Source organism: Nicotiana sylvestris, chromosome 6, assembly GCF_000393655.2.
Source record: "Nicotiana sylvestris chromosome 6, ASM39365v2, whole genome shotgun sequence".
NCBI lineage: Eukaryota > Viridiplantae > Streptophyta > Magnoliopsida > Solanales > Solanaceae > Nicotiana > Nicotiana sylvestris.
In genome coordinates, this window is record NC_091062.1 from 35,810,629 (window position 1) to 35,838,162 (window position 27,534).

General features: G+C 39.3%; 1 protein-coding gene across 1 annotated transcript; it reads right to left on the reverse strand.

Annotated features, from left to right (window-relative positions):
• Positions 1 to 27,534, reverse strand: LOC104210056 (beta-glucuronosyltransferase GlcAT14B-like). The gene is made up of 6 exons (XM_070148286.1): positions 27,004 to 27,534; positions 23,374 to 23,549; positions 8,201 to 8,784; positions 7,322 to 7,397; positions 7,108 to 7,223; positions 1 to 500 (listed from the first exon to the last, which is right to left on the reverse strand). Exons 1-6 carry the CDS (start codon positions 27,532 to 27,534, stop codon positions 1 to 3), a joined length of 1,983 nt encoding a protein of 660 aa, XP_070004387.1.

Genomic DNA, 27,534 nt, shown 5'->3' on the forward strand with positions numbered 1-27,534 from the left:
CTAATTACACTGGTTTTGACTAAATTTAGCCGACAAAACTAGTCTACCAATAAGTCTCCTAAGCCTTTTAACCCCTGGACCTGGTCTAAGTTTTGTTGGATTTCCAAATTTAGAACAAGGAGGATTTCCAGCACACCAACCACCAAATGTGAAACTACCATTACTCCTGTTAAGTAATTCCATATCAATCTTGTCTAAAACAGGATCATCTTTCTTGAACTTACGCGCAAACGCCGCGCCACTTGCAATCATTTTTGCAGTGTCATTTAGGGAAAGAGTATGTGGATGTTGTTTTGGTGGAACATCCCAAGAAATATAGTGCAAGTCATGGTTAATAACAGTTGAAGAGAATTCTGGTGCATTGCATACAATTGTCTGAAAGTAGCCTTCTGGAGAGGAAACAAAATTTGAATAATATAGAAGTAAGTTCCTAGGGAGATTATCCCATCCCCATATGCAGTATTCCACAAATGCACGTGAAAGGATCATCCAAGCTGAACCTGTAATCAAGTTTGTAATATGCTTCAGAGTTTAAGTTCTATGTACTGTCGGTGTAGAAAATACAATTTACACATAAAAATTATAACGGGCATATTATCACGTGCTAAATTACACTCATAGTGTAATTAGTTTCATAATTAAGAAAAGAAAAACAATATTACGATTATGATGCACACTAGGTCAAAATTCACTTGATGGTGTATTTGTTTCCCAATGTGGTAAAATAGTAACATATCCATTTCTATTTCTGCACCTGAGATTGTTGAAATTTTGTTGCTTTCAGTTTCGTCCCGGAAAGTCCCATATTGGAGGTAAAGTTCTCCCTAACAAAGGCAACTCCATACTCAGGGACTCGAACCCGAGACCCCTGGTTAAGGATGAAGGAGTACTTACCACTCCACCACAACTCTCGTTGGTTCCTAATTGGCTATTTAAAGTCGTATAATACTTAATAAAATCATTTAGAGAAATTTTCAATCAATACTTTTAATTTTTTTGCTGCCCCATCTTTTAAAAAACCAATAGTGGTATCAGAGCTTCATTGGTCTTACAGGATCTGTGAGTTCTTCCAAATAACCATTTTCAAATTATTTTTAACCAATATCAATTCTAAACCCATTTTCAAACATGACAAGAAGCAGCCTCTCTTTGAATGCCCTACAAACTTTCACCGGTGAAAACTATTGGATTTGCTCAGTAAAAATAAAATGGAAAAGGCCTAAAAATGCCACTCAGCTTTCTGAAATGGTCTATCCATGCCATCCGTTAAGAAAATGTTATTTCCATGCCACTGCCGTTACAGAAATGGCCCATCTATGCCATTATTTGACTAACGATTGGATTTTTTTTTAAAAGATATTTATAAGACTTGAATTTCCACGTGTCCTGTCGTCATTGTTCTGAATTAACCCATGCCCTACTTAATTTTAACCTTGGTTAGGTCCATCTAATTTTAACCTTACCCAAATAATTAACCCAACCCAACCCTTCCAAATCCCTCTCCATTCATCTTCCCCAAATCAAAAATCCCTAAACCTCCATTAAATTTAATTTCTGCCTAATCGGTTTTGTTTTCTTTCTGAATTCAAAGTTTGTAGCTTCAGATGAGCACCCGAGGCAGTTCATAACATGCCAGAAGATGCACTTCAGATGGTTCTTTCTCAAGTCACAGACCAGAACTTAAAGCACACCTTACAATTTGGAATTGGATTGCACCATGCTGGACTGAATGATAAAGATAGATCATTGGTCGAGGAACTATTTGCAAACAACAAGATTCAGGCAACTATATCATCTGAAAATTTTAGATCTCTAGGAGCAATAATATACTGAAATTGAAGCTTATATTTGAGTCATTTTGGCTGCAAATTTCTAAATGTTGGTCTGTACAAGTACGTTAGCATGGGGTGTAAACCTTCCTGCACATTTGGTTATTATTAAGGTACGTGTATGTACGTAGTCTTATCCGCTTTCAAGAATTTGGTCAAAGTCGGGAATGCTAAAACCTCCATTGAATTTAATGGAGGTTTTAGGGATTTTTTATTTAGGGAAGACGAGTGGAGAGGGATTTGGAAGGGTTGGGTTAGGTTAATTTTTTGGGTAAGGTTAAAATTAGATGGACCTAACCAAGGTTAAAATTAAGTGAGGCATGGGTTAATTCGGATTAATGACGAGAGGACACGTAGAAATTCAAGTCTTATAAATATTTTAAAAAAAAATTCCAATCGTTAGTCAAATAATGGCATAGATGGGCCATTTTTGTAACGGCAATGGCATGGAAATAACATTTTTTAACGGATGGCATGGATAGACCATTTCAGAAAGTTGAGTGGCTTTCCGAAAATAAAATCATATCTAAAAACCTTATGATTTATTGAATATTATAATGGAAGAATAATCCTTACGAGCAATCCATGAAAAAATTCTATCATTGTCCGGAATCAAATACTTTCAAAGAGATTTCAAATAAGACAAGGTCAATAAGGGTATTTTTATGCACAAAACCATAAGACGAAAAAGCTTAAAGAAAAGAAGAAAAAGAATTGCACTACAACAGTGTACAATTTCACCGATGCTCAAAACAATCCTCAAGGACAAACAACAGAAGCAAGAATTGAGGAAGAGGAACCTTTTGAATTGCGGCAACTGAAACACAGGAGGAGTGTTGAAATTTTGTTGCTTTAAGTTACTCGGTAACTTTTGTAGCAAAATAAGTTGCTTAGTTTTAGGATGAATTTCAATTTTAAATTTCTATTAGATTGTTTAAGTTAGTTGAGATATTTTAGGTTTTTTGAATTTTAAATTATGTGAATTTTTTTTTTTGTTCTTAATTGGCTATTTATGCACTAGCGAGTCTTCTCTAGATTGTTGAAGGTGTAGTGGCTGCAGTCTGGAATGATAGAATAAGGGCATGTCCTCAGGTGGGGCAGAGTGGGGGGCTGGGGTTAGGGGGTGGGTCGGGTAGCAGGGGAGGTAGAGGGGGCAAGGGAGCCTATAGGTTGAGAATCGGGTCATGGAACATAGGTTCACTAACGAGTAAATCCATAGAGTTGGCGAAAATCCTGCAGAAGAGGAAGATTAATATAGCGTGTGTCCAGGAGACTAGGTGGGTCGGATCGATGGCGAAAAACGTGGATGGGTATAAGTTGTGGTACTCTAGTATCTTGAGGGGTAAGAATGGAGTGGGTATCCTGGTAGATAGCCATCTTGGAGAGTCTGTGGTAGAGGTCAGGCGGGTGAATGATAGACTAATGACTATTAAGTTGGTGGTAGGTGAGGGTACTTTAAATGTCGTTAGTGCGTACGCACCGCAAGCAGGCTTAGATGAGGATATTAAGAGGCGCTTTTGGGAGGGGTTGGATGAGATTGTTCGTAGTATACCGCCTTCTGAGAGGTTATTCATAGGAGGAGATTTCAATGGTCATATTGGGTCATCTGTAGGTGGGTACACTGAGGTGCATGGCGGCTTTGGTTTCGGAGAGCGGAACGGAGGGGGCATTGCACTGTTGGACTTTGCCAAGGCTTTCGATCTAGTCATTGCGAACTCGAGTTTTACGAAGCGGGATGAACATTTGGTTACTTACCAAAGTTCGGTGGCGAAGACTCAGATTGACTATCTCCTCCTCAGGAGATGCGACAGAAGGTTGTGCGAGGACTGCAAGGTTATCCCAGGTGAGACCCTCTCAACGCAGCATAGGCTTTTGGTGATGGACATTTGTATTAGGATAAGGAGGAAGAAGAGGTCAGTACAAGGACGCCCCAGGATTAGGTGGGGCGCCTTAACTAAGGATAAAGCTAAGGAGTTGGAAGGAAGGTTATCGGCAATGGGAGCTTGGAGAAGTAGGTGGGGACGCAAACACAATGTGGTCGACGACGGCGGACTGTATAAGAAAGGCGGCGAGAGAGGTGTTAGGGATATCTACGGGCCGCAATGGTGGTCACAAAGGAGATTGGTGGTGGAATGCAGTTGTCCAAGGTAAAGTGAAAGCGAAGAAGGCGGCTTACCTGCGGTTAGTAGGGAGCACTAACGAGGAGGAGAAGAGAGAGAACAGTCAAAGGTATAAGGTAGCTAGGAAGGAGGCAAAGATGGTAGTGACGGAGGCTAAGACGACAACTTTTGCTCGTCTGTATGAGGAACTAAGGAACAAAGGCGGGGAGAAGAAGTTATTCCGACTCGCTAAGGCGAGAGAGAGGATAACTCGAGATCTAGACCAGGTGAGGTGCATAAAAGATGACGACGACAAAGTTTTGATGGGAGATGACCAGATTAAGAGGAGGTGGCAGACCTACTTTCATAAACTTCTAAGTGAAGAAGGAGTTCAAGATATTAGACCTGGGGAATCGAGGAATGCCGACAGTCACCATGAATTAAGTAATTGTAGGGATATTGAGATCGATGAAGTCATGGAGGCAATGCGTAAGATGAGAAGGGGCAGAGCTACCGGGCCAGACGAAATCCCGGTTGAACTGTGGAGGTGTGTGGGTAGAGCAGGCTTGGAATGGCTTACTGCATTGTTTAGTGTTATATTCAAGACTAATAGGATGCCTGAAGAGTGGAGGTGGAGTACAATGGTCCCGTTGTATAAGAACAAAGGTGATGTCCAGAGCTGTAACAACTATAGGGGCATCAAATTACTAAGTCATACCATGAAAGTTTGGGAGAGAGTGGTAGAAATGAGAGTGCGAAGGATGGTGTCTATTTCAGACAACCAGTTCGGGTTCATGCCGGGGCGATCTACCACAGAAGCTATCCACCTTATTAGGAGGATGGTGGAACAGTACAGGGATAGGAAGAAGGATCTTCACATGGTGTTTATTGATTTGGAGAAAGCGTACGATAAGGTTCCTAGGGAGGTCTTATGGAGCTGCTTAGAGGATAAAGGGGTCCCGATCGACTATATTAGGGTGATTAAAGACATGTATGATGGAGCTAAGACTCGGGTTAGGACAGTAGGAGGCGACTCTGAACATTTTCCAGTTATTACGGGGTTGCACCAAGGGTCTGCGCTCAGCCCATTCCTATTTGCCCTGGTGATGGATGCACTGACTCATCATATTCAAGGGGAGGTGCCATGGTGCATGCTATTTGCTGATGACATTATTCTAATTGACGAGACACGAGGCGGCGTCAACGAGAGGCTAGAGATTTGGAGACATGCTCTTGAGTCTAAAGGTTTCAAGTTGAGCAGGACGAAGACGGAATACCTCGAGTGCAAATTTGGAGTTGAGCCGACGGAAGCGGGAGTTGAAGTGAGGCTTGACTCTCAAGTCATTCCCAAGAGGGGTAGTTTCAAGTACCTTGGATCGGTTATTCAGGGGATCGGGGAGATTGACGAGGATGTCACACACCGTATAGGGGTGGGGTGGATGAAGTGGAGGTTAGCGTCGGGAGTCTTGTGTGACAAGAAAGTGCCACCGTTACTAAAAGGTAAGTTTTATAGAGCAGTGGTTAGGCCTGCCATGTTATATGGAACTGAATGTTGGCCGGTAAAGAACTCACACATCCAGAAGATGAAAGTAGTGGAGATGAGGATGTTGAGGTGGATGTGCGGGCATACAAGAATGGATAAGATTAGGAATGAAGATATTCGAGAGAAGGTGGGCGTGGCCCCCATAGAGGACAAGATGCGGGAAGCAAGACTCAGATGGTTCGGGCACATTCAGAGGAGGAGCACTGATGCACCGGTGAGGGGGTGTGAGCGACTGGCTGTAGTGGGCACGCGGAGAGGTAGAGGACGACCTAAGAAGTATTGGGGAGAGGTGATCAGACAGGACCTGGCGCGACTTAGGATTACTGAGGACATGGCCCTTGACAGGGAATTATGGAGGTCGAGTATTAAGATTGTAGGTTAGGGGAGAGTTGTGAATATTTCTACAGCACAATAGAGTGAGACTAGCCAGTTAGGAGTTAGACTAAGAAGGTTATTGGTCGTCTATTGATGCAGGGCTTTACCTGCTAGTTTTACTATACCAGCCATCTTTTTCGTATTTCATATTCTGTATTTCATATCTATTGTATCGCTGTTATTTTATTATGCATTTTTATGGTACTAATATATCGGCTTCTGTTGTTTTTTGAGCCGAGAGTCTCCTGGAAACAGCCTTTCTACCCTTCGGGGTAGGGGTAAGGTCTGCGTACATATTACCCTCCTCAGACCCCACGTGTGGGATTATACTGGGTTGTTGTTGTTGTTGTTGTTGTTGTTTAATTGGCTATTTAAAATCTTGTTATGCTTAATAAAATCATTGAGAGACATTTTCAATCAATACTTTTAGTCTTTTTGTTACCCCATCTTTTTAAAAATCAACAAAAATTGATAAATCTGACAGACAAATTTAGTAAAACCGAAAAGTGTTCTGGAAACTGAAATTCTGATGCAAACTATCATTGGTTCATCAAAACTAAAAGCTAAATGTGCTCACTTGCAACAACAACAACCCAGTATAATCCCACTTAGTGGGATCTGGGGAGGGTAGTGTGTACGCAGACTTTACCCCTACCCTGAGGTAGAGAGGCTGTTTCTCACAACCTCTTGGTTGGAAGTGGAGATTTCTTACCATCAGAGCAAGTCATCTTATCCAAAATGTGCTCACTTGCATATTGATAATTTGATATTCAAAAATTAACCTGAGGGAAAAACTTTCACGGAATAAATTGCAAATGTTTTATTAACACACAGGTATTTCAACTGTCAGAACTAATGAGATTACAAAAATATTACTACTCACTCTGTTCCATTAAATATGGCATATTTTCCTTTTTAATATGTTTAAAAAGAAGATACGTTTCTCTATTCGGAATCTCTTTCACTATTTTATCATTAATGACATGCTCCATCAGTCACAAAACAAGTTGTGTGGGTAATTTAGGTGTGTGCTAGAAGTCTTTCAGTATTTCTTAAACTACGTATCCTGTCAAACATGTTGCACGTATGTACAACATATGCAAATCATCGGGAAAAGTAGAATGTATAATCTAAAATGCAATAGTTTATGGCATTAAATTGAAGTATATTGGCATGGCATTTTCAGTTTTCTATTTGCAGTCGTGATGCATGAACATATGTTAACAACGTCAATAATACATATACAATTGCACAAACTAACCAGTAAAGAGTTTAAAGGCAGTGGGAACACTTCTCGTTGGTGTGACCCAAAATATATCAGACTTTGTGGTCTTATACAGCCCAGGATCTATAACAATTGGCATTGCCCTTCCGTCCCTGCAAATGGTAACATGAAAATTAAAGCTTAAATGGTAAAATACAGCAACAAGATCGAGGACAAAGTGAGAAACAGAAAGAGAAGAATTAAAACATACTCTTTCCAACCTAGCTCGCTTGTATGCTCAATGAAATTTAATTCTCCTTTCAAATCGGAAAATGTGTAGAGAAGATCTACAAAAAAGGGAAATCAAACATTTCTTCTAAACAAAAGAATAAATAAGCGAGACATTAAAATATATATATATATAAGCGAGACCGAAAAGTAACCCAAAGATGGGTACTGGACAACTTGTGGTATGAGAAGGCTAAATTGGTAGATATTCGTACTTTCAACAATATGTGTTAGTTATTTTTTTTAATATTGAAAACTCATTGATCTGACTAATTTTGATTCGCGCAATAGGCCGTGTAGGCCAATAACCACGCCCTACTACGAGATGGCCCGACTAAATCGACCGATTCGTGCAATTTAGACTCACTGTGGGGTAAAATGATCTCTACCAAAAGGTGACCTGAATAAATCTAGGTTCGAACAATATATGTCCATTAAGAGGGGTAAAGGACTTCCTATCAAAAGGTGGACTGATTAATCCGATTTGCACAGTGTAAACCTACTAAGAAGGGTAAAGCACTCTCTACTAAGAAGTTCTTCATTTTCAGGACTCTAAATCCTCCGGAACAAGAGATTCTCTATCCTCAAAGTTCGAACAGAACCTGAGAGGTCTAATTAAATTTTAAAAATTAAAAAAATAAAAGTTGTTGTCATGTGATCAAGAGGTTACGGGTTCGAGTCGTGAAAACAACCTCTTGCAGAAATGTAGAGTAATGCGGCATACAATAGACCCTTGTGGTCCGGTCCTTTCCCGAACCCCGCGCATAGCGAGAGCTTAGTGTACCGGGCTGTCCTTTTTAAATTAAAAAAAAAAAGGAAAAGAAAGGAGGGAGAGAGAGAAATAAAAGACCATAGAACTGACCATCTTGAGTCACTAGGGGATAATCAGAAGCACTTAGATTAATAAACCAATCCCAATCTTTATGCTTCTCAAGGAGAATAGCACAAGCATGAAGAGTATTAGCAACCATAGTTGGTCCCCTATAGGTCACCATATTTGCTTTAGTAATCATATGCACATTTCCAACGTGGGAAAAAATTGGATCTTTTTCCACTCTTAAAGCAAGTTCCAATCTCTCTTGTACATGTGATTCCAAGTCTAAATGAACAACATAGTAATTCCATGGATGATACAATGCTCTTAAACTTCTCCATAGCTTTTCAAGATCACCCTTTGATCCAGAAATTAAGTAAGCGAATCGCGGGATTGAAGGATTAACAGGAGGAGATGGAGCTAATTGCTTGATTTTTGCTTCAACAAAATATGAACTAGCTTGATTATTTGTCATAACACAAGCTAAGAATGTTGAGAAGATTGAATTGATTGTGTAAAATGGAAAAATAAGACTTATGTTGAAGGAGGTCCCTAGAAGGAAAAAACACACAAGTAGGATTATAACTAGAGGATTTGCACATGTTTTCTTCTCCATGTTTAAAGACCCCGGGCTATTGAAGACGAATTAAATCAGATGGTTTTATTTCTCAATATTTCTGAGTTGCTCTTGTGAGACCAAAGTCGGAAAAAATTGAAAAATTAGTCATTCACAACTACTGACGAAAGATTCCTCGTTCTTTGTTATTACCAAGAATTCTCCGACTTCTACGAAGTTAGACACTATGAAGAAAATTCTCAAAACACTCCGTAACTAGTAGCTTAGAACTAGAAGCTATACACTTTGTACTTTGTATCATACTATGTTTTATGACAGTATTTTATAGGACATTGTATTTTAAGATATTCATTTGATATTAAAAGTATGAACCATAGTTTTGCCTGGCGTAATCATTAGTTACCGAGACATGTATTATATAAGTGATAATAGAAAAGTCAATTTCACAAAGGAAATATCAAATGAAATTTAAGTATTGAACAGATAAATGAATCTGCAAGTGTTATTTTTTTTTTTAAAATGGTCTTCAAAGTTGTACTGTATAATACTATTATTAAATTAGTGTTAACGTTTTCTATAAAAGACAAATAAAAAGGTGCCTTTGGAGATATCGAAATAGAGAGAATTTTATAGGAAAGTAAATAATTGGCAAACGGCATTTTACCCTGCATCAGCTGATATCCACGTACTCTTCGATTGAATTCAGTCAGAATAAAGACACAAAAGAAATATACTTCTTCTCTAGTTTGACCCCAAGACGGCAATTGTCTTGTCAAAATCTTAATAACTTTGAATTATTGAAGAAAAATATGTAAGTATGCAACAAGTATAAAAGGTTTAATATGTTTGACAGATTTAAACAAAATTTACTTGCTTATATATACTTTAAGAATGATTTAAGTACTTGATTCTAGAATCTTAAATTTTATCTCAAAGAGTATCTGCTCTGCACTTGGCAGAAAAGTGTATAAGACAATCAAAGACTTAAAGACGAATTGGTTCCGCCAAATGGCATCTTCGTAGCACATCTATTAGTAAAATAAAAAGATATACTTAAAAATTAATTATCAAAATTGAAATTATTAATGAATGATTAATTAATTTAACAGAAGTTTTATGTTGGTATAGGAATAAAATTATTGTCTTATAAGTCGCCTGCAATCCCCAGTTTTATAACCATGTGTACCATGAAATTCACACCACAAATTTGTGTCTCTCTTATTAGGATCCGACCGAATTGATTTCAGGAACCTTGCTTCCTTTATGTTCCTCGATCAGTTCTCCTGTCAGGTCCAGGTCTTTTTAATGATTGATAACCTCTAATTTCACGTCCTTGCCTTGCTAGAAAATCTGACCTTTCGTTTGATGCATACGGTTGGAAGTTGGAACTTGCTCCTAGAAGCCTCTGGTCTAAGTCGAGGTTATTTTTTTTTTACATTTTTAGATTTCGATCACGGTTAGAAACTCTAAAGAAACCGGAGAACTCAACTGAATATCTTCTATTCTGATTTAATTTATAACGAGTATGAACATCAGCCCATGTGGTTTTCTAAAACTCCAACAAGCTTCCTTCAACTTCCTTGAGACATCTAAGCTTAAAGGATTAAGGCACATGATAAATGCTTCCGCTATCCATTCATTTGGTACCGCCGGTAATAACATTCTTTCTTTTGGAACCTGATCATGAACTCCCAAAGTAATTATGAATCTCCTTGAGTTATTATGAAGATATTTGCTTTCTGCGCTCAAACTTTGCTTGCTCCAGCGTGAGCTTTAATAAAAGAATCTGCAAGCATTTCAAAAGAGTCAATTGAGTGTTTAGGTAAGAGTGAATATCATGTTAAAGCCTCTTTCATTAAGGTCTTTCTGAATTTCTTTAGCAAAACTTATTCGATCTCGTTTGTATTCGGTATTAGTTGAGGTTCGAACCTCTGACCTCCTTGATTTGGTTCTAGGAGGTCAGAGGTTCGAACCTCAACTAGCACATTTTATTTTGCAAATATTTGAAAGAGTCTTGTGGTTAAAAAATAGATTAAGTAGAATTGAACCTTTTCTAACTTAAGACTCAACAAAATTAATAGACTAATAGCTTGTTTGGCCAAGTTTTTTTTTGAGTCAAAAGTGTTTTTTTGGCCAAAAGTGCTTTTGATAAAAAATTGAGGTGTTTGGTCAAGCTTTTAGAAGGAAAAAAATATTTTTGATGAGAGGCAGAAGCAATTTTTGAGAAACAGAAAAATGTAGCTTCTCTGCAAAAGCACTTTTCTGAGAAGCACTTTTGAGAAAAATACACTTAGAAGCAGTTTTCAAAAGTTTGGTCAAACACTAATTACTGCTCAAAAGTGCTTTTCAAATTAATTAACCAAACACAAACTGATTTTCACCAAAAGTACTTTTTGAAAAGCACTTTTGAAAAAAACGCTTCTCAAATTAAGCAGATTTTAGAAGCTTGGCCAAACAGGCTATAAGGTTATTTCTTATCCAAAAGCATAATAATTAAAGTTATTATTCCTGTTTTTCAATAAATTTCGATATCGCTTATAAAAATTTTTGTGTACACCCCCTGCCCACAAAGCAACATTTAAATTTTAAGTTTTACTTACAAACTTGACTCCGCCAGCAAACTTCCAAATTGACTGTCCAATTTAAAAAAGAATTTATTATTAATGTTATAAATATATTATATTATGGATGTTCATTTAGTACTCCATTGTAAATAAGTTTCCTGAAGAACAGGGACGGACCCATATGATGTCAAACGGGTTCATATGAACCCGCTTCGTCGAAAATTTATACACGATATAAATGTTATCTAAAAGACTAAAACAGAACAAACCATAAATTAATAAAATTGAACCCGCTTGACAGTATGGTCGTTGTGGCGTGATGGTCCTAGCGGGTTCGGAACTACCGGAAAGTCTGGTGTTCGATCAATCGGCTGAACACATTCCTAGTTTATTTGGACTTTTTTGGCTTTATGCTTGAATGGTTACTTCAAACTCAGTTCAAAGTTGATCTATTTTTCTCACATGATTTTCAACAAAACATACAAGAATATTTATTAAAATGATTATTATTTTTTAGTTTAATCTAATTTGGTCTATATTGAAATTGTTTATTTGTACCAGGTTGTCTTTTTTTTTTTTATATATTATTATTCTTATTTGGCTTATAAGCTCTCTTTATATTGGTCTAGTTTATTTGAAAACTCCTTCGTTCGATTATTTTGTATCTTGTATCAGTCTAGTTTATTTGACAACTCCTTCGTTTGATTATTTTGTATCTTGTAAACAACAATTTGTTTTCCTCATATATCAAGGACAAGAATTCATTTTTTCTTATGTGTCGCAGAGTTTAAAATACTTTCAATTTGTTAATCAATTTAAAATATTTTAAAGCAAAATTTGTCAAATTAAGTAGATAAATTATCTTAAAGATAAATTTAAGTAGTTTTTTAAAAATTCTTTTATTAAAAAATGCATTACTTGTTAAAAATTAAGAGCGCAGAATTAAAAATGACTTTTTTGAGATAGATAATAAAAAGAAGAAAAACATAGTAGCTAGCAAACATTACTTGTTATAATGTTGATTTTATTGGCGGCTATCGTCGTGTTAATTTGAACCCGCTTATATAAATTCTGGGTCCGCTGCTGCTGAAGAAGCTTATCCATACGGGACTCCGCCGTAAATATGTTTATCTATTTAGTACTCTATTGAAAATAAGCTTCCTGAAGAAGCTTATCACTTTGGTACCCGGTTATGGATAAACATTACCTCCGGTAGAAGATTATCCATACCGGGTATAATAAGCTTATCCTTTCGATACTTCGTTATGGATAAACATTACCCCCGATAAAAGATTATCCATGCCGGGTACAATAAGCTTATCCTTTCAGTACTCCGTTATGGATAAATATTACCCCCAGTAGAAGATTATCTATACTTGGTACAATGAGCTTATCCTTTCAGTACTCCGTTATGGATAAACATTACTCTCAGTAGAAGATTATCCATATCTGGTATAGTAGCAACTTACACAGCAGGTTCCTTTCTTCTATAAATAGAAGAGATTTCAGTTCATTATGTACATCAGATTGAATTCGAATAATATATCAGTTTCTCTCTATACTTGTCTTTACTTTACAATCTTTATTTAATAACGTGTTATCAGCACGAGACTCTGCCATCTCGAGCAAATACTTTGAAAATATTAGAGGTACGAACTTTCTTTTCCTATATAATGTCAAATCTTTCTAAACTTGAATTTGTAGCCCTGGATATATTGGGCAAAAGCTATATGTCTTGGGTGCTTAATGTTGAAATTCATCTTGATGCGATGGGTCTGACAGACACCATCAAAGACAAAATTCATGCATCAAACCAAGACTGTGCCAAAGCAATGATATTCCTACGCCATCACCTTGATGAGGGCCTAAAAATGGAATATGTTACTGTTAAAGATCCAGTCATACTATGGAATAATTTGAAAGATAGATATGACCATTTGAAGATGGTCGTTCTTCCACAGACACGATATGATTGAACTCATCTAAGGCTACAAGATTTAAATCTATCAGTGAATATAATTCTGCTATGTTCAGAATTATTTTCCAATTGAAATTATGTGGTGATAATATTACTGATCATGATATGTTGGAGAAAACTTTCACCACTTTTTATGCCTCGAATATGCTCTTGCAGCAACAATATCGAGAGATTGGATTTAAAAAGTATTCTGAACTTATCTCACATCTTCTTATAGCCGAGCAGCATAATGGGCTATTAATGAAAAATCATGAAAGCCGACCTACTAGTTCTTGTCCATTCCCTAAAGTGAATGAGACGAACTTCCACTAAGCTAGACGTGGAAGAGGTCGTGGCCCCAGTCGTGGTCATGGCCGTGGTCGGGGAAGAAACTCTAATCATAGTAATAATAATGCACCAAAGAACCTTCCTCGCCACCAGCAGTGAAAAAGGAAGGAACAAAAGCATGAAGCGGTGCAAGCACCAAATGCAAAAAATGTATGTTATAGATGTGGAGGAAAAGGGTGCTGGTCAAGTACCTGTCGTACGCCAAAGCACCTGGTTGAGCTTTATCAAGCCGCCCTGAAGAAGACAGAGAAAAATGGTGAAGCAAATTTTATTTTTAAAGATAATTTAGACTTCATGCATTTGGATGTAGCTGATTACTTTGCACTCCTAGAAGGAGAAACAAGTCATGTAATCGATAGTGAATCTGTAGAAATCTAAACATTTTAATTTTTGTTGTTTGTAATAGATAGTATGGTTATATAATTGATGTATGTCACACCTCCTTTAGGCCGCGCCCGCAGGGGCGCAAAGGGAGTTTTTCCAATTAAAGGACAATCGAAACGGGATTTGTTTATTTATTTCAGAGTCGCCACTTGGGAGATTTATGATGTCCCAAGTCACCGGTTGAATCCCGAATCGAGAAAAAGATTGACTTTGTATTACAGTCCGCGAACCAGAAATCCGGATAAGGAATTCTGTTAACCCGGGAGAAGGTGTTAGGCATTCCCGAGTTCCGTGGTTCTAGCACGGTCGCCCAACTGTCATATTCGGCTTATTTATCTGATTTTAATACATGTTGAACCTATGTGCAAATTTTAACTTTTTACCGCTTTTATTATTATTATTTTTAACGAGAATTGCAACGTCATGGAAACACATCTCGAACCACGTCACATCAATGCACCCGTAGTTATTGACACGTTTCGACTCCGATGAGCTTTGGATTTGGGTCACATAAATGTGCACCCGAGTTTAAGAAAGTAAATTATTAAAGGCGCACCTAAAGCGACTAGCATACCATTATTTTGGGTAAGGCCGTGAAATTTTGCTAAACGGCCCATCCCGAAGTCTAAGTAATTTTACCAACCCATATAGAGGGTCCCGCAGCTTATGTATTTTTTGTTTGTCGAGGCTCGTCTCATTCATTATTTAAAAGGCAAACCTAAAAGCGACTATGATTTGCTATTTCTAATTGTCTCTAATAATAAAAGAAAAAGTCCTAATTAATTTGTTACTGGACCAAATGATAATTCTGCACCACAGTCTAGCCATCGGGCTCCATGATAAGCCCAACAAAGAGAAATTACATCCAGGTTTGTACCCCAGAATTGGCCAGTCGCAGACCTTGGCCCAAGTCCAAACGTGAAGGGAATTAAAACTGGACCTGGGCCCGCATCAGAGGAGCTGAAGCTCAAACTGCCGGAAACAAGCCGCTGGACCTCGATCTTTGTACCAAACAAGCTTAATTCAATTAAAACGAATACTACTAAAGTTGTTTCAAGCTATTCCATGTGCCCTCTATAATTTGTAACAAGTAAGAACAAGGTACACCTACTCAAATTAGCAAGCACTGATAATTTTGATTCCAATTTTAAGCTTGGGTTATGCCTAACTAATGTATTACCACAATATTCCGAAGGCAATGGAGTGATTAACGACTTAGTTGAGCTATCAAACACACTTCACCAATTCAAGTGCCTATTCCCTGATCTTAAGCTCAAATTACTGGTGTCAAAACTAAAGTGTTGCACTTACTAAATCAATTACTAGGCCCGATTTTAACATTATCATGATATACATTCTGATTTTAAAGCCAATTTTAAGCTGTAATGAATAATTATCATATGAATTCAAAATACACTACACTAAAACTACTATTCAGAATAAACAAATTCTAATTCAAATTTAACAGTCCAATATCGTTCAAAGTCCAGATTATTACACATCAAATCTGATTTGCCTCAAACGATATACACACCAACTACATTTATCTAGCCATCAGTATACGACACATAGAGAACATGAACATGCTGATCTCATTTCTATTTCAACAGCTACATCAAGATAGTTTTGAGACGTGTACCTGGGATTTACAACAATGAAGAAAGAGCAGTCAGTAGTAGCAAACAGCAGGCATAACAGTAGATTTGGAGTTCAAATAGCCACGAACACAACCAGTTCAGCCCAGAACACATAGAAGAAATAGCACCCAGCACAAACAGTCCAAAACCCAGGAGTGAAACCAGAAAATACCAAGCAATTCACAGACATGAACAAAATGTATTCAGAAATGAGACAGGATAGTAGATTTTCTGATTTCTGTTCTTCAGATTCTCAAATAAAGACACTCAGAACCTCAATTAAACAGTAACAAACTGATTCTGATTTTCAGTAGTAAAGAAGACCTCACTTTTTCAGTATTTAGCTCTCAACCTACTGAACTCTTTAGGGTAAAAACTGAGCTTGTATTTCACTCTTAAACTCTGAATTTCTGATGTCAAAATCCAGCCTAGACTCTCTGGAAAAAAAACTGAAAGAAAACTGGTTTTTCCACTCCAAAAAAAACCAACCTGTTTTTGCTTTTTAATTAGTGTCAAAAATCCAGTCTAACCTTACTCTATAACTCTGACCTTTTTTCAGATTCCCAAGCCCCTTCAGATTTCCCCAATCTCTTCTCTTCTAAAGTCTGCCCAAAAGAACAGCCAGACCAGACTAAAAAGGCCCCCCTCCTAATTCTGTCCAGACCCCTATTTCTACCCAAACCTCAGCCCCTTTCCAGCTCTAAGGAGCACTTAGCTAATTGAGAAAGTATTTCTGCCCACTACTACATGTTTTGTTCTCCTTTTAATTCACTTGTTCCCCACTAGAGTATGTTTTCTCCATTATCCCTTGTCCTTCCCTTTATTTAAATTCAAATAGGTATGGGCACCTATTTCTTAATCCATTTCCTTTAAACCTTCCCCTACCATTATGTTTTGTTCCCCATTAGCACTTAAACAATTCATTAGTTTAATGGTAATTTAGTACCCTATTGGACAGAATACTTAAACTAACCATTTTAAAGTTTTTCAATTCCCAAATTACCCCCTTAACCCCTGTGTATTATCCTACCTCAACCCCTTTCAATCTATACCAAATCCATCAGCTATAACCAATTCAACTAAGTTAGAAATCCTAACAATTGACTAATTAAACAAATGAAACTAACTCCCAATTAACAACCTTAAGACAATTCAGCAAAGCCAGATTCATATCAGAATAAACTTAATAGAACAAACGAGTAGATCCAAGTCATTAAACTTAATAAGCAATTGAACTCAAATCCAATCCAACAACATTTCAACCAAGATGGGGACTCAATGATTCAGGACAATAGTCAGACTGGACTATTAAGGTCAAGAAATTAATTCATACAGATGCATGAGAGTAAGCTATCTATATTGGGAACAGATACAATTCTAAATTCACCTTGAACAAAAATGCTGGAATGGCAAGTATACTGGCTATGAGCCCTGAGGCTGAAAATACCAAGGTCGGAAGACAAAACAACAAACAATAACTTGAGAAGAACAACTGAACTATATACATGAACGGGTCAATTGACGAGACCATTTAATAAATTCAACATATGTCAATCGACCAAGATGAGAAAACTGGACCAGAAACAGGTCCGAAAGAGGAGGAAGAACTACTTGACGAAAATGACGAACTACTCAGTTAAAATAAAACAAACAAATAGAAGGAAAAGGAAAACAAAAGGAAATACCTCGAAACTTCCAGACCAAACCCCATCCGTTTCAGTTTGAACTTCGTCTTGAGACTTTGAAGCCAAAACGGACCTTAATCGAGTGTTCTCGACTGAGAACACTTGACTAAAGTCGGTTAAGACCTCAAATCTTTTGGATCGATTCCTAAGTTTTGTTCTTCTAGGGCTCGTGCGATCAATTTAGGATTCGTCCAGTTCCGGCTTGATTTGAGCAAGACTAACATGGGATTTGGGACGAGGGAGGTCAGGTGGAGTTGGGGTGTGAACTTGGGACTGGTTGGGGTAGGTTTAGGTTTTGCTCGAATCTTCGATTGAAGATTCGAGAAGCTAGAGGTTAATTCGAGGCAAACGGTTAACGAATTCGTAATGAGGGTGGTCAGAGGGTTCAGGGGTGTTATTTGGGTGGCCGGCGGCGTTGTTGCCGCCGGGTTTCAGGCGAAGGTGTGGGTGGCGGCTCTAGGGTTTCGAGGGGTCGTCTCTGAGAGAGACGACTGAATAGGGGGGTGTTTGGAAATGAGAGGGGGGTAATGGGTCTGGGTATTTTGGTACATTAGATTGAGGTGATTAATGTGATCCGTTGGATCAATGAAGATTGACGGCTAGGACCAAAGAGATTAACCAATACGGCGTCGTTTGGTTTAAGTAGGGGGTCGGTTTGAACCGGGTAACGGGTCGGGCCAGGGAATGGGTAAGGGAGACGACTTTTGAGCCGTTGGATCGTGCAAGATCAACGGTTGTGATTGATTGCCGTTGAAACGACGTCGTTCGAACGTCTGTGAGATTTGGACCGGTCTGGGCATCTGTTTGGGCCTGATTTTGGTCAAAATAAAACGGCCCAGTTCCGATTTCTTTGGACTTTTTCATTTCTTCCTTTTCTTTTAACTTCTTTTTAATTCCTAATTACCAAAAATTCTAAAATAAGTTGTAAAACCAAAATTAAATTAAAAATATTAATTAAACCTAAATAACAATTGACACCCAGGATTAAATATTAATTAAAAAAATCACATAATGGGACAATAAAATGACAAAAATGCAACAAATACATATTTTGTGATTTTCTTTCTCTTAAAAACAAAATAAACACTCACAGACAAAATAATTATGAAAAATGTCACGCGAAATTCTTAAACTTGTACCCAAATGACATTTGTTTTATTTTTCGATTTTTTTGGAGTAGTTTTCGTGAAACAAAAATCACGTGCTCACAGCTGCCCCTCTTTGTCCGAAAACACAAAGAGTTTTCGTGCAAAGATAAAGTGAGCGGATTCGAGCGATTTTTGCCCGTCGGAAATACTCCGTGTGAAGCATTTTTGAAAGGCTTAATCGAACCTTTGCTTCAAAGGTTTCCTACATATCCCTGGCTAAAAGGGAATCAGGTTAATGTAGTTCGGGAAGTTTTGGTAGCTGGGACTACCATGGGACTGCAATGTTGTTGTTACTGCTGTTGCATGCTATTACTACTGCTTTCCGGCCTATTTATTACACCGTGCTAAAAGAAAACAAAAAGCTAGACTAAACTAGGGATTACAACATCTTATCTATCTTCAAACTTGCTCTTGTAGTCTTCCTTCTGATTTCCGCAGCGGAATTTATGCTGGGGATATTTTGTTGTAACCCTCCGCTTTACTGACTTCTGACTTGAAATTGAGTGTAGTCCTCTGTTCTACAGGCGGGCTCCTGACTTCAAACTTGAAATTTATTCCTCTGTTTTACAGGCGGGCTCCTGACTTCGTTTTTTGAAATGTACTCCTCTGTTCTACAGGCGGGCTCCTGGATTTAACAACAATTTAAAGATATAACACCTTCATTCTCCAGGCGGGCTCCAAACTTTAACGACTTTTTAAAAAATATAACACCTCTATTCTCCAGGCGGGCTCCTGACTTCAACTACAACTTGAAAATATAATACCTTCATTATCCAGGCGGGCTCCTGACTCCTTTAACTTAAAATATGACAACCTCCGTTCTATAGGCGGGATCCTGACTTCATCAACTTCAAATATAACAACCTCCGTTCTAACAGGCGGGCTCCTGACTTCTTCAACTTAAAATATAACAACCTCCGTTCTACAGGCGGGCTCCTGACATATTCAACTTAAAACATAACAACCTCCATTCTACAGGCGGGCTCCTGACTCCTTTAACTTAAAACATAACAACCTTCGTTCTACAGGCGGGCTCCCGACTCCTTTAACTTAAAATATGACAACCTCCGTTCTACAGGCGGGCTCCTGACTTCATCAACTTCAAATATAACAATCTCCGTTCTAACAAGCGGGCTCCTGACTTCTTCAACTTAAAATATAATAACCTCCGTTCTACAGGAGGGCTCCTGACTTCTTCAACTTAAAACATAACAACCTCTGTTCTACAGGCAGGCTCCTGACTTTAATGACTTCTTAAAAAATATAACACCTCCATTCTCCAGGCGGGCTCCTGACTTCAACTACAACTTGAAAATATAACACCTCCATTCTCCAGGCGGGCTCCTGACTCCTTTAACTTAAAATATGACAAGCTCCGTTCTATAGGCGGGCTCCTCACTTTATCAACTTCAAATATAACAACCTCCGTTCTAACAGGCGGGCTCCTGACTTCTTCAACTTAAAATATAACAACCTCCATTCTACAGGCGGGCTCTTGACTTCTTCAACTTAAAACATAACAACCTCCGTTCTACAGACGGGCTCCTGACTGCTTCTTAACATATAACACCTCTATTCTCCAAGCGGGCTCCTGACTTCTGTTATGACTTAAAAAGATAATACCTCCATTCTCCAGGCGGGTTCCTGACTTCTGTTATGACTTAAAAGATAATACCTCCATTCTCCAGGCGGGTTCCTGACTTCGACTGCAACTTAAAGATATAACACCTCCATTCTCCAGGCGGGCTCCTGACTTCAACTACTTATTAAAAATGCGTTTTATTGTTGTTCCTTCCTGCCTCCTGAACCATTTTCCTTCTAACTTGAAATTATCTTCTTTCAGAACTGCTTCCCTCAAAACTGGTGTTTCATTCCTTTGAAAACTGATGGGGATAACACCGGTGTTTTATTCAAAAATATGTTATTTTCCTCCTTCAAAGACTACTTCCCTTAAAGCTGGTGCTTTCCTTCCACTGGAACTACTTCCCTTAAGACTTGTGTTATTTTTCTTCCGAAATTGCTTCCTTTAAAACTTGTTTGGCCTTCTTCCGAAAACTGCTGGGGACACCATTTTCCCCAAACTTGTGTTATCTTGCTTCTTCCCCAAGTGGGTACCGGACTTCCAGAAAATTTTCAAAAATGAAAGAAAATTTTCTACCCCAGTTTGACAATCTTTCTTGTATCATGATGTCTTTTCATTATTTATAACATTTCCTGTCCCTGCTTCAAATCAAAGAAAAAAAAAGAAAAAAAATTGTTAGTTTAAAACATGGTGAATGGTCGTGCCACTCCTGCTGGGGATGGTTTTCTCTTTCTTCTTTCCCAGCTTTGTGTTCCATTACATTACCAAAACTTGTTGGGGATGATATTTCTGTTAGCGATCATATTCCTGCTGGGGATGGTTTTCCCCTTCTTCTTTCCCTGCTCCATGTTGTCCGACCCTCTTGGGACTTGGTCGATAATCTTCCAGGGATGCTCTTGTTTCTTGGCGATTCTTTATTCACCAATTGTACTTCCCACTTTTCTCCATACCCTCCCCGAAATCCTATACCAATCCATCATTGGGTCTTGCAACAAACGTCTTTCTCGTTCTATTGCATTATCTTTGGCCCGTCCTATCCATATTGTGTTTTTTCACCATCTTGGCAACTGGTAATAAGCTCTGAAAATCCTTTTCAAAAACAAACTGCTGGGGAGGTAAAGTCTTTAAACCAAGAAATAAAAAAGTGATGATTTCAAAAGATAGAAAAAGAAGAAGTCTTTCTGAACAAATGCTGGGGAAAAGGAAAGAAAAGAACTTATCTGAATGATATAACCGATCCCAACGATCATGTCGTGCATTCCAGATTAATCAACCTAGTCTATTTGTATCAATCAATCTTTCGGACGGCCTCATCTTGCTGGGGATAAACAGGCACTCAACTCTTTGCCAAATGTGGATCCTTTCCACCAATCTTGTCTTGTCGCCTCATAGTGCCCTTCGAGGGGTTTTCACTAATAAGACTCTCTCATTTATCTCAACGCCCGTCGCCTTATGGTGTCTGTGAAGGTTTTCACCGATAAGACTCTCTTATTTTATTTCTCTCAACTTCCGTCGCCTTATGGTGCCTGTGGAGGTTTTCACCGATAAGACTCTCTCATTTTATTTTATTTTTTCAGCTGGGGATTGGAGTGTTACCGATATGACTCTCTCTGCTGGGGATTCTTTCGGCTATCAATTCATTTCCAGCTTATGATCCTCTTCTCTGCTGGGGATCAGAGTGTTATTCCCGACTTCCATTTGCGTGACTTGGCACTTCTCGGATACTGATCGGGAGGTCTTTTTGGACATCAATATGGGTTTTTGTGTATGGCTAAAAGAAAAAGGGTATCAAAAGGTTCAAAATAATTTTTATGGGTAAAACATTACAACTCTTGGAATCAAACTTCCTTCCCAAAATTACAAACACAACTTCTACCCCAGTTTCTTGCTTGGGGATTTTTATTTTTGCTATACTATGACCGAGCGGTGAGGCACCTACGTATCCTTTTGAGGAATCAGGTCAAACGTAGTTCCCAATTCCTTTGTTTTCCTTGTGACATTTTTATTTTGTCTTTATTATCATTATTTTTCTCTTCTCTTTTTCTTTCATTTTCATTACTGATTCCAAAAGAGGGATATGAAAGGATAAATAATGCTCAAAAGGGGAAGCAAAGGTTGAAGTGTTTGGATGGAAGAACAAATTTCCTCCGTCATTTCATTCTCCGGTACCATGCCAAATGCAAACAAACAACAATTACAATTAAAAGAAATCATACATAATATCTCTTAACTGCGTCAGAATTGATAGCCATGTCGACGCATTTCCCTTCGATATCTGTTAAACATAAAGCGCCATTGGACAACACTCTGGTTACAATGAATGGCCCTTGCCAATTTGGGGCGAACTTGCCCTTTGCCTCAGCCTGATGTGGGAGGATGCGTTTCAGCACTTGCTGGCCCACTTCAAACTTCCGGGGACACACCTTTTTGTTGTATGCTCTTGCCATTTTCTTTTGATATAACTGGCCATGACACACAACTGTCAATCTCTTTTTATCAATCAAGCTCAACTGCTCCAATCGGGCTTTGACCCATTCATCATCATCAATCCCAGCCTCAGCGATAATCCGGAGGGACGGAATTTCTACTTCTGCCGGTATCACTGCTTCAGTTCCATATACCAATAAATAAGGAGTTGCACCTACTGAAGTGCGGACAGTAGTGCGATATCCCAACAATGCAAATGGCAACTTTTCGTGCCATTGCCTGGACCCTTCTACCATCTTCCTCAATATCTTCTTTATGTTCTTGTTGGCTGCCTCAACCGTACCATTCGCCTTGGGACGATACGGGGTGGAATTTCGGTGTGTAATCTTGAACTGTTAACATACTTCTTTCATCAAACCGCTGTTAAGATTAGCACCATTGTCCGTGATGATCACTTTTGGGATCCCAAATCTACAGATGATATGGGAATGAACAAAATCTACCACTGCCTTCTTGGTTACCGACTTGAAAGTTTTAGCTTCAACCCACTTAGTGAAATAATCGATGGTCACCAGAATGAACCTATGACCGTTGGTAGCTGCCGGATCAATAGGTCCAATGACATCCATGCCCCAGGCAACAAATGGCCATGGTGCTGACATTGTATGCAATTCTGTCGGTGGAGAATGAATCAGATCTCCGTGTATCTGACACTGATGGCATTTCTGCATGAAACTGATACAATCACGCTCCATAGTAAGCCAATAGTACCCTGCTCGAAGAATCTTCTTCGCCAATACATATCCGCTCATATATGGCCCACAAACTCCAGCATGTACCTCTGTCATAATTGTCGCGGCTTGACTAGCATCTATACATCTCAGCAATCCCAAATCTGGTATTCTTTTGTACAACACTCCTCCACTGAGGAAAAATCCATTTGCCAGTCGCTGAATGGATCTCTTTTGATCTCCGGTGGCCTGCCCTGGGTATATCCCCATCCTGAGGTATTCCTTGACATCATAGAACCATGGTTCGCCGTCCAGTTCTTCCTCTAACATGTTGCAATAAGCATGATGATCACGAACCTGAATATGCAACTGGTCAACATGATTTGTCTGGGTGGTGCAACATCGATGCTAAGGTGGCCAAAGCATCGACAACCTCATTATGAACTCTTGGGATGTGTTTGAACTCCACTGATCGAAATTGCTTACTCAGATCAAGCAAGCATTGTCTATATGGTATGAGTTTCAAATCCCGCGTTTCCCATTCACCCTGAATTTGATGCACCAGGAGGTCCAAGTCTCCCAAGACCAAGACGTCCTAGACATCCATGTCTGCAGCTAGCCGTAGACCCAAAATTCATGCCTCATACTCAGCCATGTTGTTGGTATAATAGAAATGCAGCTGAGCCGTAATAGGATAATGATGTCTTGTTTCAGAAATAAGTACCGCTCCTATCCCAACTCCCTTCGCATTTGCGGCTCCATCGAAAAAAAGCTTCCATCCTGGTTCTTTGGTCATTTCCAACTCATCTATATGCATCACTTCTTCATCAAGAAAATACGTCCTCAAGGGCTCATATTCTTCATCAACAGGATTCTCAGCCAAGTGATCAGCCAACGCTTGGGCCTTCATGGTCGTCCTCGTCACATAGACGATGTCGAATTCTGTGAGTAATATCTGCCATTTCGCCAATCTCCCTGTGGGCATAGGCTTCTGGAAAATATACTTCAGTGGATCCAAGTGTGAAATGAGATAAGTAGTATATGATGACAGATAATGCTTCAATTTCTGGGCCACCCAAGTTAGGGCGCAACATGTCTTCTCGAGTTGATTGTACTTAACCTCATAGCCTGTAAACTTCTTGCTGAGATAATAGATGGCTTGCTCCTTCCTTCCTGTAATGTCGTGTTGCCCCAGTATGCAGCCAAATGAATTCTCCAGAACTGTTAGATAAAGAATTAACGGTCTTCCCGACTCGAGTGGAACCAACACAGGTGGATTTGATAAGTATCCCTTGATTTGGTCAAATGCTTCCTGACATCCTGCCGTCCATTCTACCACAACATCTTTCTTCAGTAGCCGAAAAATGGGTTCACACGTTGCTGTGAGTTGAGCAATAAACCTGCTGATATAATTCAACCTTCCCAACAGACTCATTACTTTTGTCTTATTCTTCGGCGGTGGCAAATCTTGGATGGATTTGATCTTTGACGGGTCCAACTCAATGCCTCGCCGACTGACGATGAATCCCAACAGCTTTCCAGATGGAACACCAAATGCACATTTGGCCGGGTTGAGCTTAATATCGTACCTTCGAAGTCTTTGGAAAAACTTCCTTAGGTCTGCTACGTGGTCTTCCTAATGCTTGGATTTTATGATCACATCATCCACGTATACCTCAATCTCTTTGTGTATCATGTCATGAAACACAGTAGTCATTGCTCTCATGTACGTTTCCCCAGCATTCTTCAAACCAAATGGCATTACCTGGTAGCAATAAGTCCCTCACGGCGTAATGAAAGCCGTCTTTTCCGCATCTTCTTCATCCATCAGAATCTGATGATACCCAACATAGCAATCCACAAAAGACCCGATCTCATGTCCGGCACAATTATCGATCACGATATGGATGTTGGGTAATGGAAAGTTATCCTTTCGGCTTGCCCTGTTCAGATTGCGGTAATCGACACATACCCTGATCTTCCCATCTTTCTTCGGCACTAGCACCACATTAGCCAACAATTCAGGATATCGAGTGACCCGAATAACCTTTGCTTGCAGCTTCTTGGTTACTTCCTCTTTAATCTTCACACTCATGTCTGTTTTGAACTTCCTTAATTTCTGCTCGACGGGAGGGCATGCCGGGTTAATGGGCAATTTGTGAACCACTAAATCCGTGCTTAAACCCGGCATGTCATCATACGACCATGCAAAAACGTCTTTGAACTCAATAAGTGCTTTGATTAGTTCTTCCCTGATATTCGGTGCAATGTGGATGCTTATTTTAGTTTCCCTGATATCATCTGCATCCCCTAAATTGATGGCTTCTGTGTCATTTAAGTTGGGCTTGGATTTCTCTTCAAACTGGCTTAACTCTCTGTTTATCTCTTCGAAGGCTTCATCCTCATCGTATTCCGATTCATCATCATAATAGACCTCTTGTACAATTAGTTCGGAATCAGATTGATTTATTAGACTGGGTTGAAGATCTGTTGTGCATGCCATATCATTAGAACCAATATAAAGAGAAATGTTCAGAAAGAGAAAAGAAGAAAACAAAATTAGAACAAAATAAGAAGAGAAAAACTTTCACTTTATTAAAATACGGGATAACAGAGTTTCACACTTTGCCGAATACAAAACAAAACTGGATTACAACCCTGGAATAATCCAAAAAACAAGAAAGAAAAATCAGAGCCCACTACCAAGACTCCCTCCGGGTAGGGAGGGGAGTAGCCATCCAATTGTTGATATTTGCCCTAGGCCCCACAAACTGTACATCTAACCTATTGGACCCTTCTCCAGCTTCTATCATGTTGACATCGACGAACAACCTTTCAAAGCCCTCATTCAAATCTCCATCTGGCCCAATCAGTGGTCCGAGAACTTTCGGGACCGACAACTTTCTGATACCTACTCTGACAAATGATCTGGATAGGCGCGGGATTGGCTTGGAAGGACCCAGACTCTTTTCTTCAACTTGCGGGCCCGTCTCACATCCGCCACTATAGGCTTGAACCCCAACCCAAAGGTCTCCAAATTTTTGGGCAAAGAAACCGGCTGAACAATGCCCTGAAGATCAGCCCCTAAACCTTTGCCTGGCATAAACCCGTTCTTCAACATCTCCGAGGCTACCATGACAGTTGCAGCTGCTATTTTGGGAAGTGGGATCCTTTCACCTTCGGGAACTTTGTCCACTAAAACCATATCGAAAACCTGGTAAACCCACGGTCCTTTATCATCATCAGTCTCTATGAAGGGTACGATGGCATCTCTTACGGCGCTTGCATTGTCTTCCTTATGTACTACGATCTCTTGCCTATCCCACTCGAATTTGACCATCTGATGTAATGTAGAAGGCACTGCTTTGGCGGCGTGGATCCAGGGTTGCCCCAACAGAAGATTATATGACACTGCCACGTCTAACACTTGAAACTCCATGGTGAACTCGACTGGACCAATTGTTAATTCAAGTATGATGTCACCTACCGTGTCTGTACCACCACCATCAAACCCTCGAACATAGATGTTGTTCTTGTGAATCCTATCACCATCGACCTTTAGTTTTTTCAATGTGGCCAAAGGATAGATATTGGCACTGGACCCATTATCAATCAGTACTCGAGTGACTACCGAGTCTTCGCACTTCACGGTCAGATAAAGGGCTCTATTATGTTCTGTACCCTCCACGGGCAACTCATTTTCTAAAAAAGTGACCCTGTTGACCTCAAAAATCTTGTTTGCTATTTTCTCCAGATGATTCACAGAGATTTTATCCAGAAAATGGGCTTCGTTCAGAATTTTTATCAATACCTGGCGGTGCTCATCTGAATGGATCAACAACGATAACAATGAGATCTGTGTCGGGGTCTTCCTTAACTGCTCCACAATGGAGTAATCTTGCGCCTTCATTTTCTTTAAAAATTCTTCCGCCTCTTCTTCGATAACTGGATTTTTTGTCGCTACTGGATTGGCCTTTCTTAACTCTGTGGGAGCAAAACACCTTCCCGAACGAGTTAACCCCTGTGCCTCACATATTTCCTCCACAACTTCCTTCCCCTTATGCATTACCATTACTTGACTGTAACTCCATGGTACAACTTTCTCGCTGATTATCGGCAACAGCATTACTGGCCTGATAGCAACTGGTCCTATGCATGCCCCCTTCACGGCTACTGGCTTGCTTGATATCCCTTGCATCGTTACTTTGACCGGATCTGGATTCTTGGCAACATCAGACGAACTCTTCCCTATCACCACCACTGGCTTGCCTTCTACCCTTTTCGACTGTACTACCGCTTTTCTACTGATGAACTTTTCTTTCGGACTGGCACGGATCATCAT